The sequence below is a fragment of the Mirounga angustirostris genome, unplaced genomic scaffold (assembly GCF_029215605.1).
Source record: "Mirounga angustirostris isolate CCGP_5_RB_7025 unplaced genomic scaffold, mMirAng1.0.hap1 SCAF_11, whole genome shotgun sequence".
In the NCBI taxonomy this organism is placed as follows: domain Eukaryota; kingdom Metazoa; phylum Chordata; class Mammalia; order Carnivora; family Phocidae; genus Mirounga; species Mirounga angustirostris.
Window position 1 is genome coordinate 90308209 of NW_026991719.1, and position 17870 is coordinate 90326078.

Sequence of the window (17870 nt, forward strand, 5' to 3'; positions counted from 1 at the left end):
AAAGATTTATCAAGAGCGCCTTCTCTGTGCAAGATCGGTCAGAGGAGACTCCATTTGTGAACTATGTTTCAAGTTCCAGAGACTATCATTCTCTCACCTTTCTCTCTGGGTTTGCCGGCCCAGCAGATTATCATGTTGTGGCCATCTTTCTCCAGTTTTCTCTCCCTTTGATACCATCCCCTTCCATACTCTGCTCCTGGAGCTCTTTTCCTTCTGCCACACTGATGGGCGGGTCATCAGAAGTTACCACGTGCCAGGCCTCTGTGACTCAGAAAAGGTGCTTTGCTCATTCTCTGTGTATCTTCTTTTTTTTTCTTCCGTGTGTCTTCTTATATGTTTAATAGTTCCCTTTAGGTTCTGAGCTGTAGTACTTTGTGTATATCCAAGTCTGTGATAGTCCCAGCTCAGTGAAATTGATTCCAACATTTTGGTTCTCATTTCATTCAGCAACAAAAACATTTACTGGGCACCAGTTTGGGGCCAGAGATGCCCATGACACAATTCCTACCTTCACAGTCCAGGAAGGCAAGCCTGGCACCAAGCCACAGGTGTTCACAATACAATGTGAAAATGGATGTCTGAACTAAACAGTTACGGTGGCTCAAAGGAGGGAACGGCTAACTCGATCTGCAGGGTAACCCACGCTCCCAGTTTGCTTGGCTTCACTACTAAAGCCGGGAACAGTCCCCAGAAAACCAAGGTGGTTGGTCACCCTCTGTGTCTGGGAGAGATGGAGAAGCCTTTAAAGAGGAAATGCCATGTGAACTAGAGCTTAAAGGGCAAAGAGAAGTTCACCAGGTATTTCAGGGAAATGGGGCCAGCGTGGTAGGCAGATTTAATAGGAGAGTGAAATTGGCTGTAGTATGTGAGCTTTGGCCAATGTATGTCCCTAGGTGGGGGCAGGGGAAGAAGGGCACACACCGAGGACGACAGGCGTGGCCAGGGTCCCAATCATGGAGGACTGTGCATGCCACGCCCAGGGATCATGACTGTGTCCTGTGGACCGCTGGTTTTCAGAGGACTGTAGCGAGCCCTTGGTTCAAATGAAGCCTTGCTCAGAAGCAGAGAGAAATAGAGAAAAAAAGGAAAATGTCTCTGATTGAAACAAGTGTAGGCACAGGCTCCCAGAGTCTTTACAGTGTATCTCCCTGCCCTGCCTCTTTTCCTTCTTGGCTGCCCTGGAGGGGAATTTTGGGGGAGTCCAGTAGGAAAACCACATGCATGGATCACGGGGGCTGGAGGTGGGGGGTGCCAACAAAGAGCTCTAACAGCTCATTTTCTTTGAGTTTTTTTCCCTAACTCAGATAAAACCCAAATGTGATCCCTCACGCCTCGATCTCTTTTCCCTCGATCTTTCCTCATGTACGACTTGACTTTGCTAGTAAAAGCCTTTTTGCCGTGACTGTTGTATTGACTGCAACTGTATTTGTCCCCCACAGCAGGGCAGAGGGTAGCAATTTTCTTTTTACAAAGATAGTACCCAGCTTACACACAGGACGTGTTCCAAAAGTTCATTTTTAAGTTAATCATTTGGAACTCAGAGTGCAGTTTCCCATAGAAACAGCATTATGCGTGGTGAATACGTTCCCAGGCCATCCCACAAAGGCCAGTTTAGCCCCTAATATAACTGAAAGTGTGGATTTTTTGCAATGGAAATTAGTTGGAAATAATACTGTTGCAATTAAAATGAAAACAATAGCTGGAAAAAAAAATCATCTGGGTTTTTGTTTCCTTCAAGGGGTAGGACTTGATGAAAAGCAGGTTTAATCCTTGGAAGACAGAAAGACATAGATGAGGAGTTCTGTGTAAGTTTGGCTGGCACAACTTCTTACATTTATTTTTTCAGTAATGTTTTGGAGGGTTTTTTTTAAAAAAAAATAATAAAAGCTATCGTGTCCGTTGTAGAAAATTTGGAAAATCGAAAAATATGTTTGAAAACTGAAGTCACGAGTAATCTTTCCAGCCAGAGAGAACCACTGTGAACATATTGGTGTGTTTTCCTTTCGACCTTCTCCTGAGTATGTGTATTTTTTCATCGAGCCAGCAGTTAACAGAAATACTGTTTGATGTTTTACAAAGTTCTTCAGAATGATCTAGTGTTGAGTACAAGGCAGTCTTGCGGTTTGACACCTAGACTGGGGGGCGAGGGCGTTGGAAGCAAATCGGCACCAATCAACCAGGAGGGGGTCCTCTTGTTAGGCTACCAACTGAGGCCCCCCGCACCCCCCAGCAAACACCAGAGTCATTCTTTTTTTTTTTTAATGTTTTATTTATTTATTCATGAGAATCAGAGAGAGAGAGAGAGAGAGAGAGGCAGAGGCAGAGGGAGAAGATGCGGGGCTCGATCCCAGGACCCTGGGATCATGACCTGAGCCGAAAGCAGACGCTTAACCATCTGAGCCACCCAGGTGCCCCAGAGTCGTTCTTTTGGTAGAAATTCAGAAAAGGACATCCATTCTCTGTGAAGTGCTGTAGAGGTTCATGGCACTGGCTCCTTAAGCTGATTCCCCATCAGATCACAGAGCTTTCTGCTCCCGTGCTCCTGTGTATCACCAGCCCTACTCAGGCTGCACAACTATGATGAAGGTCATTTGTAAATTCCCAAGTGGAATGGAAAGAGGGGCATGCATTTCCTGAGGTAATGAGGCATGAGCTAAAGAGAGGTGAGGAGGATTATGCGTACTCATGAGGAATGAGATTATGTGGAGGACAATGTATTGAGCCACAATGGTGAAAGAAAGGTGGGGAAATGAAAGCATGTAAGCATGCAGGCAGACCCAGGGAGCGTGGAAAAGGAGAAAAGAGAGGTGTGTGTGTGTGTGTGTGTGTGTGCGCGTGTGTGTGCACGCAGGCGCACACGGGCGTGCTTAGGACCAGGCCTGGCTACAGAGCAGATAACAAAGCAAGCAAAGGACAGTGAGCATGGCAGAATTGTGGCCAGCGGAAATAAGACAGTTTTAAGAGGAGGCAGCAAATGTAATGTGCATGGCCAGCAATTTTCTTTTAATAAGGGAACAAAGACAGTTTGTGAGGACAGGTGCTTCGAGCGCTAATCGTCCAAGAACGAAAACACCCTGTTTGAACTTAATGTAATATATCTGCTGTGATTGTGCACCATTTGACTTTGCCCGATTGATGATTTCCTAAAAAGAGTTTATAAATGCATTCCTTTTTCATACTGGCTTTTTTTTTTTTTTAGTCAAGACTAGATGTGCAACTGACTTGTATTTTTGGCATGGAAGTCCCAATAGCTGCCCTGTGCATTTGCTGTGCGTCAGCGAAGGAACTGGAAATCAGAAAGGAGTGAGGGGTAGGGGGAAAGAAGGTGTTGGTTTGGAGGGGGCTGTATTTACATGTGGGTTTTTTTTTAATGTACTGGGGGGGAAACCAGAAAGTTTCATCGTACTCTGTAGAAACATATGCCACTGAAATTCTCAGCCATCACCACGTTAGAGAATCTCGCTCTATGGGATTCTGTGGCTCTCGTGTCTGGTGAGCTTACAATGCAGAGATTCTGGGTTAAATGGGCTCCAGGTCCTGGGCTAGTGGTTCTCAATGTTGGCTGTAAATTGGAATCTCCTGGAGAGCTTAAAAATCACCGAGGCCTGCCTTCCATCCCCGAAGACTTTCACTTCATTGGTTTGGGGGTGAGAACTGAGCACGTGGATCTTTTAAATCTCCCCAGGTGATTCCTGTGTGCAAGCAAGTCAGAACCTCTAGTTTTGCCCATTGCTTTAATTACCCAGGTGGATTAAACCGGTTCTCAAAGTGTGGTCCTGGAACCAGCAGCTTCAGCATTAACAGGGAACTTGTTTGAATGCAAATTCTTTGGGCCCCTTTTCAGATTTACTGACTCAGAAACTCTAGGGGTGACCTATGAATCTGTTTTAACAAGCCTTCTAGATGACTCTGATGTGTCCTAGAGGTTGACAGCCACTGGATGAAACAGCCCCTCCTAACCCTAAGTTTCTAGGCAGGAGGAGCGATGACCCTACCAGCTGATGAAAACTGGTCCAAGAAAGGACTTTGATAGAAATACTTATAATAATAATAGTAGGAGCCATGGTGGGCAAAGGGAAAAGGGGGTTGGGGTAGTGGGCGTAAGAATTTGCTACAAAGCCCAAGCAAGTTCAGGAGGGAGCATGGCTTCATAACAGTTACAGCGTTGGTCACCTCGGCAGACAGAACCCTGGTGGCAATACCTGTAGGGAAAATTACTTATCCTTCAAAACCCCGTTCAGATGCCAACCTCCTCTGTGAAGCTTCCTCTGAGCTCTAGGGTAAATTGCTTCCTCCTTGTATTTACTTAACACTTGCTCTATCCCTCCATTGGCTTCTTTCTCACTGTATTGTAGCTACTTACATCTCGCTCCCTCACTCAATTGTGTGATCTTTGAAAGCAGGGCATTCTCTTACTCATCCTTGGGTCACCAGTGTCCAATACAATACCTGATACATAGTGCCCTAGAATTGTTTGTTTAGAGGAGGCATGAGGAATGGCCACCTCGCTTTGGCCATCTTGAGCTTTCAAAAGATGGGTTTACCTTTGTGAATTAATCAGGCACCTGGGTCTGGCTCTCTCCCTGGAGGCTAGGGCCCTTGATTCCATCAGCACGCAGTGAGTCTGTCCATGTCTCTTAGGGGTGGCCCTACAGAACAAAGATCTCAGAGATCTATTAGCAACTGGTTATTTTTACAGAAGGATACATAATCGTCAGGTTCCGGGACTCCTAATGGCAACTTGTCTCATATTTTCTCTTAGCACAGGTAGACCTTCATGAGCAATCTCCTTATCCTCTACAGGGATACATCTGCCACAGGACGAAAGCACCTGACTCTTTGGGTCTCACAGGTTCCTTTTCATCCAGGCCCTATGATCCTCTGGTTCTTTGTGCTTCTCTAATTCTGTAATGTACTCTGTTCATCCCTGGTCTGCTCACTGACATTCTTCAAACAAGATAAACACTTAGTAAATTACAATCACTTTTGTCACTGCGCCTTCTGGAGGTTGTACGCAGGCCAACGTGTTCCCCACGTCTTTACAGTCACAGATGCACAGGCTTAATTTCCTAGGTGGTTAATCACACATCCATTATAAATGGATTTGTACCGCCTTAACTCTCAAAGGACAATCTTATAACTTTATTTCCAAGGTTTTCGGGGTGGGGCCTCTCAATGTCACCTCAGTTGCTGCCAAGAGGAACGATTTCTCAATGTTATAGAAACTTTGAAATATATGTCAGTGTCATTCTCTAAAATGGAATTTTTAAGACCCAGAGTATAAACCGGAAGAAACTGGATTTGTACCTTCTGTGCCAACTCACGATCCTAATTTGTATGTGCTGAATGGATTTTTCAGGTTTTTTTTTTCTTCTTTTTCTTTTTTTTCCTGTAGGCATTATATCTGATAGCCACTAATGGAACCCCAGAGCTCCAGAATCCCGAGAGACTGTCAGCTGTGTTCCGTGACTTTTTAAATCGCTGTCTTGAGATGGATGTGGACAGGCGAGGATCTGCCAAGGAGCTTTTGCAGGTGAAAATAAAATAGGACAATTACAAAGAGAGAGTGATTATATTGAGCTTTTCCATCTCAACGTGTGACAGTAAGAGCTGTGTCAAGAGATGTCTAGTTTGAGTTGGGCTGTACCCATTTGATTTTAGGCCACAGGCACATAAGTATGGACATGCATCTAAGACAAGATTGATTGGCATGTTGCCCTTCTTCTGAGAAGGTGGCGCTTTAATCTATAAATCTCTTTTGTTCTTCCTGGAGTCTTATTTTGCGAGGAAAAAGAAAACTGTGAACCTCTGGTGTTGCTGTTTTGTTCTAAACTTTACTTGTGCCCCTGGATGTTGTATGCAGGTGCTCTGGGCCGGAGGTAATTCTCTACATAACTATGCAATTATTTCCATGGCATTTGCTACCCTAATGCTTTACTGGTCAAAGCCCCTTTGCTTGTGATGCCAAATGGCAGGCACCTGCTTGCCTGGGTGAGTACCATCCAGTGGTGAGTGCCTCTGTAACCATTTGTCCTTTTCATGGCTCTCAGGGATTCGTCTATCTGATGATCATGAGTACCGACTGTGTGCCAAATTCTTTACACATATTATCTCATCTAATTCTGAAAACAACTCTATAGGGTAGGTGGGATTATCCCACGTTACAGATGTAGAAATTGAGGCTTATACAGCCATCGAGTAGCAGAACTGGGATTTGAGCCCTGGATTTTCTGACCCTCCCCCGAACAAACACACAAACCGATTTAGAGGGAAAAAAAAAAATGCTTATATCAATAAAGTAACACATGCCCAGGACGACACATAGATATACTCCAGTGCTGGGCACTTTTCCTCGGGGACATGTATCAAGCCTGTAACATCTAAAAACAGTGACTGCGTATTCTCTCTGTGACTTCGAACACTTAATCCAGTTAAACACAAGGTGCAACATTTGGTTATCTAGTGTGTTAACCCCAGACTCAGTCTGTTCCAGGCAAAAAAAGAAATAAAATCATTCCTCTTGCTCCCGAACCCCCTCCAGACAGAGAGCCACACCCGGGTCAAAAATATCCCACCCCGGCCCAAATCACACCTGGAATAAACTGATTTCCAGGAATCAAAGAGGCTACACCTTCGCTTTTCTGCTGTGAGCATTTCACAGGCTGTCCCACGGGCTTGAATTTCAAATCTGCAATGGCCCTTCATTGATCCTCTCTTTAAGCCGGCTTCAAATCACAGATGAAAAAAGCTGAACTTTAGAGTGCCTCGCTCCCACATCTCTTCACTCCTCCCACCACCCACAGACACATCCTGATCCATGTTCCAAGGAGAAGTGATGAGATGGGTTCTCTTAATGTAACTATACAGTTACATAGATCATTGAGTCAGTTACCTAGTCAGTTCCTTCCCCGACAGTACTTGGATCTGAACCAGTCAGCTAAGTAATGCAAAACTATATTTTGAGTCTAAATTGAATAGTTTGTTGCCTCTTTTCATTTTACATGTTAGCAATAACCTGGGTATCACCCAAAGTCCATCGAACACTGTTCTCCGACTCCAGCCTGTCACTGCCCATTTCAGGGGCTAGAAAACAGAGGGATGCATGACATTCACCCCCCTAGAAGGCTTGAGAAAAGACACGGGCCTTGAGTATTTGTGTGCCTTTCTGTATGGCCTAAGTCAAGTCTCTGTGCATCAACTGATGTTTTTTGAGCAACTTCAATGTGCAGGGCTCACTGCAGTGGGTGATACAAATCTTAGAGGCATGGTTCCTACTCTCCAGAAGTTCACAATGTCCTTGGGTATATGAAAAAAAACAACACAAGGTTTTTTAAAGACTCATTCAAACCCAGTGGCTATTCAAACAATAAATGCCATGGTTGATTAGAGAAATACCTGTATGGGTGATGGTGATGAGAAAGTGTCTGCAAACAGGAAAGAGTTCTGCCGAGTCTTGAAGGACAGAGCAGCTTTAACTGGCTGAGGTAAACAAGGGAAGGGATTTCAGGTGGAAGGATTATAGTGTGACCCAAGCCATGGAGGAGGCAAGGTTGAAGGGAACAGAAAATAAAGCGGACAGCTGAAGTAAAGAGGTCCAGTCAGGAGGCTGTAAGAGATACGGCCATAGAGGGCCTTGAACACCAGGCTATAGAACTGGGGGGCTGTAGCCAGTGGGGAAACCCTGAACATATCTGAGGGACACCTGGCAACAGCTTTGTATAGGAAGGTGAATCTGGTGGAATACAATAAGAATTAGCAATGGGACAAAATGGCAGCAGGAAGATCAAGGAGGACTTACGGCTACAGTTGAGGGTTCAGTTGATTCGGGCTGAACTAAGGAAGGCAAGAGATAACGGTGGAGGGCATTGAGAAGAAAGGACTAGGTAGGTGATTACATGTAGAACATAAGGGAGAAGAAGACAAAAGCGACTTCAGAATATCAAACCAATGGTAGCATGCAGTAAAAGCAAAAATGACGGAGGATAATACCATGGCTAACATTTCTTAGCCTCTGTGTAGCTTACAAGGAACTGTCACTTACTTACCTCATCTAACCATCATAATAAGCAGAAGAGAGACTTGAACGTAGGTGCTGCGCAGATTCCAAAGCCTCTGCAGCTTACATCACACAGGAGTACCCTGTGCTGTGCGAGAGACTTTTTAACATACCTTTTTAAATGTTGATTTCAAGGGGACGGGACATTCGGAAGGAGATACCCAGCAGGCAGTTGGAGAGATAGGACCAGACTTCAGGAAAGGGATCGGGTCACACCGTATTGATTTGGGAGTCATCCCCATTAATCTGATGAGAGGTCAAAACCATGAAAGAAAGTGAGCTCTCAGAGGAATTAAGTTAGAAAAAGAACAGGATGAGCGCTGAGTTCTGGGAGGTGGGAGGAGGAAGGGAAAGTGGGGAAGAAGATAGAAGGGGAGGAGTCAGTGAGCGTGCACGGGGAAGGGAACCAAGACTGTGGAATGTCACAGGCCCCCAACAAGGAAAACATTTCAAAAAAAGAAGGGATGTTCATTTGTATTACATACTGCAGAGGGGCCAAAAGAAAAATGGTGGAGGCACAGCTCCGTCCGGGGTTTAGCAGTTGAGAAGCCATTGGCTTCAGGGTCAGGGGCCACCAAAGACACTTTTTCAAGCAGGAGAGCTGCCCCAGATAAATGCATCAGTTTGAGAAAATCAGCAAACGAGACTGTTGCAAACCTAGTGCGATTTTCGCAAGACCCCTACTCCGAGTTTCTGGCTCTACCAGTCAGCTGTCAGAGGATTTCATGACACTGAATGATAGGAACATCGGAAGGCCAAAAGCTGGCACGATTTTTTTTTTAAATTTTATTTTATTATGTTATGTTAGTCACCATACAGTATATCATTGGTTTTTGACGTGGTGATCCACGATCCGTTTTCGTATAACACCCAGTGCTCCATGCAGTACGTGCCCTCTTTAATACCCATCACCAGGCTAACCCATCCCCCCACGCCCCTCCCCTCTAAAACCCTCAGTTTGTTTCTAGGAGTCCATAGTCTCTCATGGTTCGTCTCCCCCTCTGATTCCCTCCCTAAACATTTTTCCCTTCCTTCTCCTAATGTCCTCCATGCTATTCCTTATGTTCCACATATGAATGAAACCATATGATAATTGACTTTCTCTGCTTGACTTATTTCACTTAGCATAATCTCCTCCAGTCCCATCCATGTTGATATAAAAGTTGGGTACTCATCCTTTCTGATGGCTGAGTAATACTCCATTGTATATATGGACCACATCTTTATCCGTCTGTCTGCTGAAGGGCATCTCGGCTCTTTCCACAGTTTGGCTATTGTGGACATTACTGCTATGAACATTGGGGTGCACATGGCCCTTCTTTTCACTACATCTGTGTCTTTGGGGTAAAGACACGAACAGACACTTCTCCAAAGAAGACATACAAATGGCCAACAGACACATGAAAGCTGGCACTATTTTTAATAAAATCAGGTTTAATTGGATGCTAGAGGTACATTTATTTGAGTGAAAAAGGGGCTGCTTCTTGAGAATGTAAGGTAATACACTTGTTGGAGGAAAGGATTCCAGTAATTCCTCTTTTTTTTCCCCCTTTTGTAGCATCCATTTTTAAAATTAGCCAAGCCTCTCTCCAGCCTGACTCCTCTGATTATCGCCGCAAAAGAAGCGATTAAGAACAGCAGCCGCTAGGACCGCGAGGCCTACCCTCCACCGTCTCCCTCCTGAGTAAGACTGAACTGAGACGCTGCTGCGGAAAAGATGGAAGAAAAGACAGTCAAATAGGGGTGGGGGCGATCTTTAACTTTCAAATGAATAGAAACTTCTTCTAAGCCTTTTTCCTACTCCCTCGGATTATGTAATTTATTTGTAAGCCTGAACCGCAGCCCGAGCAGGGCAGCAACGTCCAAGTGGCCACAAGCGGTCACTTCTACCGTGAAGCGAAAGAGCCAGTAGTGAATCCCCTCATTTTGTGCATTCACTTTGAAGAAAAAAAGGGTTTCTCAAAGATGCACACTCCCTCTTCATAGTGTCGTGTTCGTTTTTAAGTTAGAGAGTAGTCCCTCTTGCATTCGAACCTCCTTCAAAACTCCTTACCCAATGTGATGTTTTTCACTTGCATTGTCATTAGATGTCCAGGAAAAAAAAAAAGACGTCAAAAAAAATTTTTTTTTAAAAAGAAAGCAAAAAACAAAAAGCAAAAACAAAACAAAACAAAACAAAAAAACACAAAAAAAACCCCCAAAACAAAACAAAAAAAAATACCCCAGAGCAAGTACTGTGTGAACATGTGGAAGTCCATGCCCTCATAGAGTTGCAATTTTTTATTCTTCTTCTATAGTGGTGGCTTGGTTTGTGTACCTGTTTTTCTGCATTTGTATTGGAAAAGGTTTCTTTTAAGGCATTTTTCCAAAAGCAGAGAGGAATATGTGTGTTCAGGAAGGGCTTTTAAAAACTGTCTATCCAAATAAGGCTCAAATGGTGAGATCCTGTAACATTTTCACGACGATGCTTAAGAGGTAGTTGATGTATCATTTCTATAAACCAGCTCGTTCATCTTCACAATGCCTGACAAAGGACACACTGAAATTTGTGGCCCTCCTATTGGGTGAGTCCAGGTCCTCAACCTGGGAAACCCCGATAGGAGAAACCATTCTTAAACAAAGATGGGACTTTCTCTGAGAGCCAAAAGGAAAGCAAAAGGAGTGTGCAATGCTGAGATCTTTGTTGGACAGAAGGAAACAAAAATCAAGAGACCTAATTTAATCCTCTCTTGTGCTTATGGAACACAAACATTGTCAAATAGGCACATTAGGAGAAAATAGACCCATTAGCCAACATTTGCTTATGATCAGAATCATGTGACACATTATAACATTTTGAAAATGTCTTAAAAGACCTGGAGAGCAGAGATATTGTAAGTATTCAGCCCTGTCAGGAATGAGAGGTCAGTGAAAACTACATCCCAGTCAACATTTGGCTCTAAGTACTTGTTCCCATTTTCCCTCTGTCTCACCGATTTCTGTTTCAGGATATAGCATAGTCAGACATCGTCTTTTGAGCTTTTGAATTTCAAAAACATGTTCAAACAGATCTGGAATTTCTCCAGTGAAAAATAATTAGGGTTTGCAATCATATATCCCAAGAAGTAGCAGTCCAACCATGTATCTACTTATTAAAAATTCAACAGTTGGTGCTTCCTGAATCTTCTGAGAGCAGAAAAATATCTGGAGGGTGGCTGCATAGAAAAGGATATGCTTCTCTTTCAAATGTATTGTCAGTTGCATAAATTCTGCAAAGTGGCCTATCTAAGCCTTGGAGAAGCTAACAGTTTGTGCAATAGAAGGCTTCTCGATTTGTAACATACCGAGAATCTGAATAAGAACCCATCTACATTCAGCAAGAGGGAGAAAGAGATCAATGGCCTGGGCCTCTCTTCTTCTCTGCTATGGTACATCTGTCCATCTAACCATCCATCCATTCCTTAAAATGCAAGCACTTTCTTTAGAGAGTTTCTGCTAACCATGTAGTGCACGTGTTTATGTTGAGGAAACGGCGCCGCTGGTGGATTTCCTATTTTCCTATTGTTTTCTTTGACTATAAAGGTTGGGAGGGGCTTCACACCCCCCTCCCCAGAAAACACCCACAGTGAGAGAAAACAACAGATGTGAAAAAGAAAATCAAATGGAACATTCATTTGAAGCATGCTGTGTTCTACTTTACAAAAAGGTGGTTCGGCCTGAAATTTTTAACGCCACACTGTTCCAATGAGAGAGAGAAAGAGAGAGAGAGGCCTTAATTTTTATTTCATTTAAAGTTAAATATTTTTTTTTTAGCGTTTCATTCATAGTGCCAGGGAATTCAATGAAATAATACCTGGGGTGTGAATAGAATTCAGTACACTAACTCAGCCCTGCCAGTGGAGAGAACCACAGGGCTAGTCAGGAAGTCCTAGTTGCTGATTAGCATCCCTTATATGTCAGAAAGGCCTTTTGGGCAGGGAGAGACCTGGAGCAGTGATCCTTCGTATCACTCTAGGCAGAGAAATGGTTGCTCTTTGATGCTTTCGGTTTTGCATATTAACACCGAGGAGCCAGGTACTTCTTCGCCACGCCCCCATTGTACCAAGATTCCGTGGTAATATAGTGCAGTAGGCTTTACTCTTACAAATTTATATCTATGTAAATTTTTCAACGAGAACAGCTTCTAAAGCCCCTCCCCTGTGTTGGAGAGTTATGTATATTTCTAATAAGTATTAGCAAGAAGCTGTTTTCTCCTGCCAAGATGATCCTGAAGGATTCACATTGGGTACACTTGAACAACTTGGACTCCAGGTGGTTAATCGTTTATTCCCTTTCTCTGGATTTTTTTTTTTTTTTTTTTAAAGCTCATCTTGACACGGATGAGTCTATCCAGATCTTTAAAGTTGCTAGCACGCCCGGAGATAATGAGGGCACTTTGTGGAATGTTGATTCCAAAATGTCCGGAGATAGGGATAGGGCAGTGGGAAAGTCAGGGAAGGGTGAGAAGCACAGTAGAGATTATTTATTTAAGAAAAAAAGAACATTAATGTAGTGAGGATCCGGTGCGTTGTCATAATCCAATGAAGATTTTTTGGATGACACAATCCCCCCAAATCAGTCACCATGTTGGGTAATGACTTCGTTCTTGCTGATCTCGTCTATGTGTCATTGTAAATATTTGTGTGTCCATGTTCCGTTTTGGCTACTGGATGGCCAAGTCATGTAAGAAGATTTAACTCAAGTATTTATTCTTTAATTGTGTTACTCAGATTTCTTCAGGCTTGTGAATTGCACCCCCAATGTTGAGTTTAACCACCTGATCCCCCACATCTATTCCTCCCCTGTGAAGCACATTCCATTGCTAAAAGAAAAAGAAATATGAAATTGCTTCCTGTCGTCTGTATAACTGTTTTGATAGTTTGAGATGTTTGTCTATAAAGGATATTCCTCAGCTCAAAGATCGTGTAAATAACTATATTCCCTTGCACATTGGGTTGTTTATTTCTAACGAGGCTGCCAGTTCTCAGAGAGAGTCTATCAGATCACTTTCAAATAACATAAACAGGGATTACAGCTTTGTAAAACTAAGTGTGCATAACGGACAAAGACTGGGAACACAGGTCGTTGAAATCAGTTGTGTTAGGGTGGTGGGATTATGCACAAACAATTTCATTCCTTTTAAAATTTTATTTGGTATTGTTATCATATTGCTTTATAATAAATAAACAGCAGAAAGGGGACTATGGAAACATAGAGAAGATCCAGCAGCAGATGTCGTCTGGCCAGAGCCCAGAGCATGCAGGGCACAGATATTTGCTAGTTACAGTTATTCCGTAGGCTTCGTATTTGCCTGGGTGCTGAGGTTGGCACACGCTCGGGTATGGCACGTGCTTTCTTAGGGGACTGTTATCTCTAAGTGGAAGCTAGGGAGACGTCGCTATTCGAGCTCCAGGCACATCCTTCTGCTTTAAAAGTGGCCGCCCTGTGCTTGGGCATGGCAGAGAGGTTTCTGTTTTGGTTACCGTAGATTGGGTGGGGTGACATTTGATTCGCCCCCTTGAAAACATCTGGTTCGGGTATCACCTCTCTGGCTCCTGTTAACAGATTTTCGGGTTGAATTTTGGAGGCATAGAAGGATGAATCCCCCGGCTCCCACCGTGTCCTTGTCTGACCAGATGTTGTATCGTTCAGGCAGGATTCTCCTGCTAGTGACCAGGGGGCAAGTCCCTTTGATCTCAATAGAAGTTATGACTTGCAATTAAAAGCTGACTGTGAAAACATAAAGACAAATATTTAGAGCCGCCTTTGCCTGTTGGTCTTCAGCTCCGGTTAGCTTTGGCTGGAGATGGCCTCCGTGTGCTTTCTGTACCACCTGATTTATAGGTTGTAGGCAGTAACTACTGTCATTTTTAAAGAGGAAAAGGGAGACCGTCCACCAAAAGAGAGGAATTTTTCTCTAACTCACTGAAGAAATTGTAGGTGACCTTGTTATAAGGTAGCAGTCTCAGATGTTGCTCAGTTTCCCCAAGAGCAGACCTTATACCTGGAGAACCCACTTTTCATTGGCCATCCTCAACATAAAAATACTTCCGGGAGTTCTGCTCCCCACCATCCCCAGTTGAATCTCATGGTCCATTTCTGAGCTACTTGCAGTTAATATTCCCAGTTAAACACAGGCATGGCCAGTGATGCAAAGCTTCTCCCAGTCTCTGAGCAAGAGGACTGAAACTCATCATTTGTAAATCGATGGTCTAATAGGCCCGGGATTTCAAGTGAACTTAACACGCAATTCTGAACATATATTTGCATGTGGCTTGGGAGGGAAAGAAATGGTACCTTGGAAGGAATGGAAATATTTTTCCTAAGAAAGAGTTTTTCATAAAAGATTTGGTTCCAATATAATCTTTTCTGTTGGTTAGCTTCGATTGTTTCACTCCTTTCCTGATCCCATGCTCCTTTAGTGACCAAATGAATATCACCCAACTCCTCATGCATTGGGAATGTCTGTTTGATATTAAACAATATCTCACCAAATCTGCAAACGCGGGAATGGAACTGGCGCCTCCGTGCGCACGCTTCCGTGTGCAAGTATACAACATTACAAGCCGCATTTCCTGCCACAAAACACAGTCAAACTTGCAGGATAAACTGATAGAAGCTGGTTAGTGCCATCAGTCTCCTTCGGCAGCTGCCATCGGGTGAATGCTGCCAGCCGTAAGGGAGATACCGTGTTCACCTGGTTTAGTACCTAAGGGGTCAACAGCAATTATAAAGAAGCAAACAGACGTAGTGGAAGGAGTACTTAGCCTAGGAGTAAGGAGACCTGGATTCTAATATAGGCTCTGTTGCTCACTTAGTGTGTAGCCTTGGGCAAGTCACTTAACCTTTTCACGGCTGTTCCTTCATCTGTAATATAAGGGTATCAGACTAGATGACCTCCGAGGTCTTTCCAAAAGTTCTGTCATTCTGTGGTACCGTAGGTTGCCTTGCAGACCTAGCCTGCTACAGTGATGGATGGCAAATATGGCATGCTTAAGCCTGGGTTTCTTATGTTGCCATTAAACAATAGAAATATGTAAGATGATGGGGGGAAAAAACCTCAAGTAAATGAACATAACACTAGGGAGTGTTGATAAAACTTGTGGCAGCCTTCCCAATCCTCACAGTTGTTTTGTTTTGTTGTTGTTTTAATGTCCTTTTCCTGTAGTGTGTTCCCAGTTTTTATTTCCCATATGCTCTGTATGTAAAGTCTGGTTTTCATTAAGCTGTGGCCAGTATTTGCTACTAGAACAGAAATACACTGTCACACTTGCTAGAACAGAACTACGTTTGGGCCTCTCCTTTCCTATGAAGTGATGCTGGGCTTTGTAGACTTTACTTTGTAAATGGCACAAGACGGCAGAACCATGCATGTCAACGGCTGGGACTATTAAAAGCGGACGTAAGCACTTGTAGGTTGCAGAGAAAGAAATGACAAAGTAAGTACATGCTATTAGCATTGAGGAGTGTTGACAAATCCACTTGTTGGGAACCAAAGATAGCATTTCTGATGACAACTCCCACAGTTGATCGGCCAGTTGTAGGAGTATACTGCTGGAGAGAGGGTACACCGGAAGTCAGTTAGTCCCAATGCCCTGCCTGTTAGCAGGGTGCCAACCAGCCCTGAGTGCGAAATTCAAGTTCAGTGTGTGTGCTTGTGTGTGGCGTGCTTTATGGACCCGCATCTACTATAGTCATTAGTGATGATAAGACCTTTCACCGAATCCTATAACCATTCGTGGGTTGAGTTTTAAATCTCAGGACATCAGCCAGGAGGATTCAGATCACAGGTGGCTGATGGGATTATACTCATGATATCCAGACAAAACAAGTTGAGGAGGATCTATATTTTCATTTTTTATCAGAATTGTATCTCATTTGGTTGTGCATTACTTTTGTTCAAATGTGTTACCTGTAAACCCATGTGTAGTGAAATTCTTCTGTAACTTTGGATTAAAGGTATTTATGGTCTTTTTGTTTGTTTGATTTTTTTCAGTAAGTTATTTCTTTCGTAGACCTGCTGATGGTGTGGTTCTATCCTTCTGACCTCAGCTTCTGATTTTTTTTAAGGACTTTTGTTTCCAATATTGTTATTTTAAATTGTGGTTGAAGCAATAGAAAATTGAAATATGGATTGTGCATGACTGTGTCTTGAGTGTAAAAATATTGCAGTTTGAAACTTGGACCTAAAGTATTGCAAATAAAAATGACAAACATCAACGAGCTGGTGCTTCTCTCTTCTGTCACCTTCCTGGCCCCCCCCTTGGCATTGGTCATTTTACCTAGCTCACGGGGAAATGCCCTGCCTTCGTGAGCCATGCAGGAAATGTCCTGCAGATTCTGCCACTAAGTAACTCAGACCCAGGGGCTCCATCGAGTGTCCCATGGAATAGCTCAGAGTCATGGTTTTTACTTGGAATCTCACTTGTAAGTTCTCCATGTTCTCCCAAGTGGCCCACCTTGGAGTGAAAAGGAAATTGACAGTTTGGCTCCATTATATGTGCACTTTAATGTTTTAATTAGAGTACTCTGGTCTTATTTCCAAAGGATATACATTCCCACAAAGCAAGAAGTAACAGACTCTGTTACCATTGGGCAGGGGGGAGATGGGTAAAGGGTGCACAGGATCTCTCTATATTAGTTCTTACAACTGCATGTGGCTCTTCAATGATCTTGATACAATTTCCAGTGAGAAAAGCAACAGACTACGTGATACCTCCATCATGACATTTCAGAGGTCATGGCAAGGAGATAGGACGCAGGCTGGATATGGTACCCTAACCCACTTCCACCACCAACTACCAATCACCTTGGTATCAAGAAGTTCCTCCCTAATTTAATTCCACTTTGGGTAGTAGGACTGCCCACTCTCTTTCCAGGCGCTTCTGAGGTCTCACTGGGGAAGCAGGGAACTCAACTGTCATTGCTTAGGAGTTCTTCCCCATGGGCGTCGGTTGGCTCATCAGCCTACAGTGTCACCTGAGAATAAAATTTTTAACAAGAAACAACTTTTACTTTTACAGAGGTAAAACTGAATTGCTGTGCTTTAACATACAGGAGGGTAATGTCATGTTCTTACCATCTATACTACAGGATAAGGCTCTTGACATTGTGTCCTGAAACCCTGCAAAAGGGTGCAAATGATTAGCCCCACTGTGATTTCCACATTTTCTTTCTAAACTTTTTGAGCAGGCATTAGCAAATGGTAGTGAAAATCCCGTTCATATTTAAGTGGTTGTGTGACATAATTCAAAAAACCTTTTAGTCACTTAAAATGATAGTTACTCCCCTAGCATTCAAGTAGAGAGCAGGGATTACCGAACTATTCCCCTTCGGGAAGATTTTTATCCCCAGTGTTACTGGTCCATTACTGCCTTCAGCAATGATTCTTTTCTGATAGTGGGTGTGCTGGGTTTGGTAAACTTTTTTTTTTTTTTTTTTACCTGAAGCAGAAGTGCATGTGTCATAATATTTCTTTCATAGGACCTGACTGCAGAAAAGACAATCTTGTCCAATCTTGTTCATTTGTAATTTAGAGTCTTCTAACTCTCTTGGATAAATACTATCTGGCTCCCATATGTTACCATCACTCTTACCGACACCAACCCATCGAACATCAAAATGATATAAATACAGCATAGTGTGCGGGCCCATATTGCCAAATCCTGAACGGTAAAAGGTTTGGTCCTCCACATTGGAAGACAGGCTCAAGAGGTTCATGCAAGAAGCTACACTCATGAATTTTTCAATTCCATGGAAAATGCCTCTCCAGTGGCAGAGTTATATGGATTCCACT

At 43.3% G+C, this 17870-nt stretch overlaps 1 protein-coding gene across 7 annotated transcripts in view; it reads left to right on the forward strand.

Moving 5' to 3' along the window:
• The window catches only part of PAK3 (p21 (RAC1) activated kinase 3), a 254770-nt gene extending 238476 nt beyond the window's left edge, over nucleotides 1-16294 (forward strand). For 6 of the 7 annotated variants that reach the window (XM_064574488.1, XM_064574486.1, XM_064574485.1 and 3 more), the window contains 2 exons: nucleotides 5396-5533; nucleotides 5864-9605. In XM_064574488.1, the coding sequence (XP_064430558.1) occupies nucleotides 5396-5533; nucleotides 5864-5962 (237 nt within the window). In that variant the 3' untranslated portion in view covers nucleotides 5963-9605. The other variant, XM_064574484.1, reaches the window with a different exon arrangement.
• Nucleotides 16295-17870: the final 1576 nt, after the last annotated feature.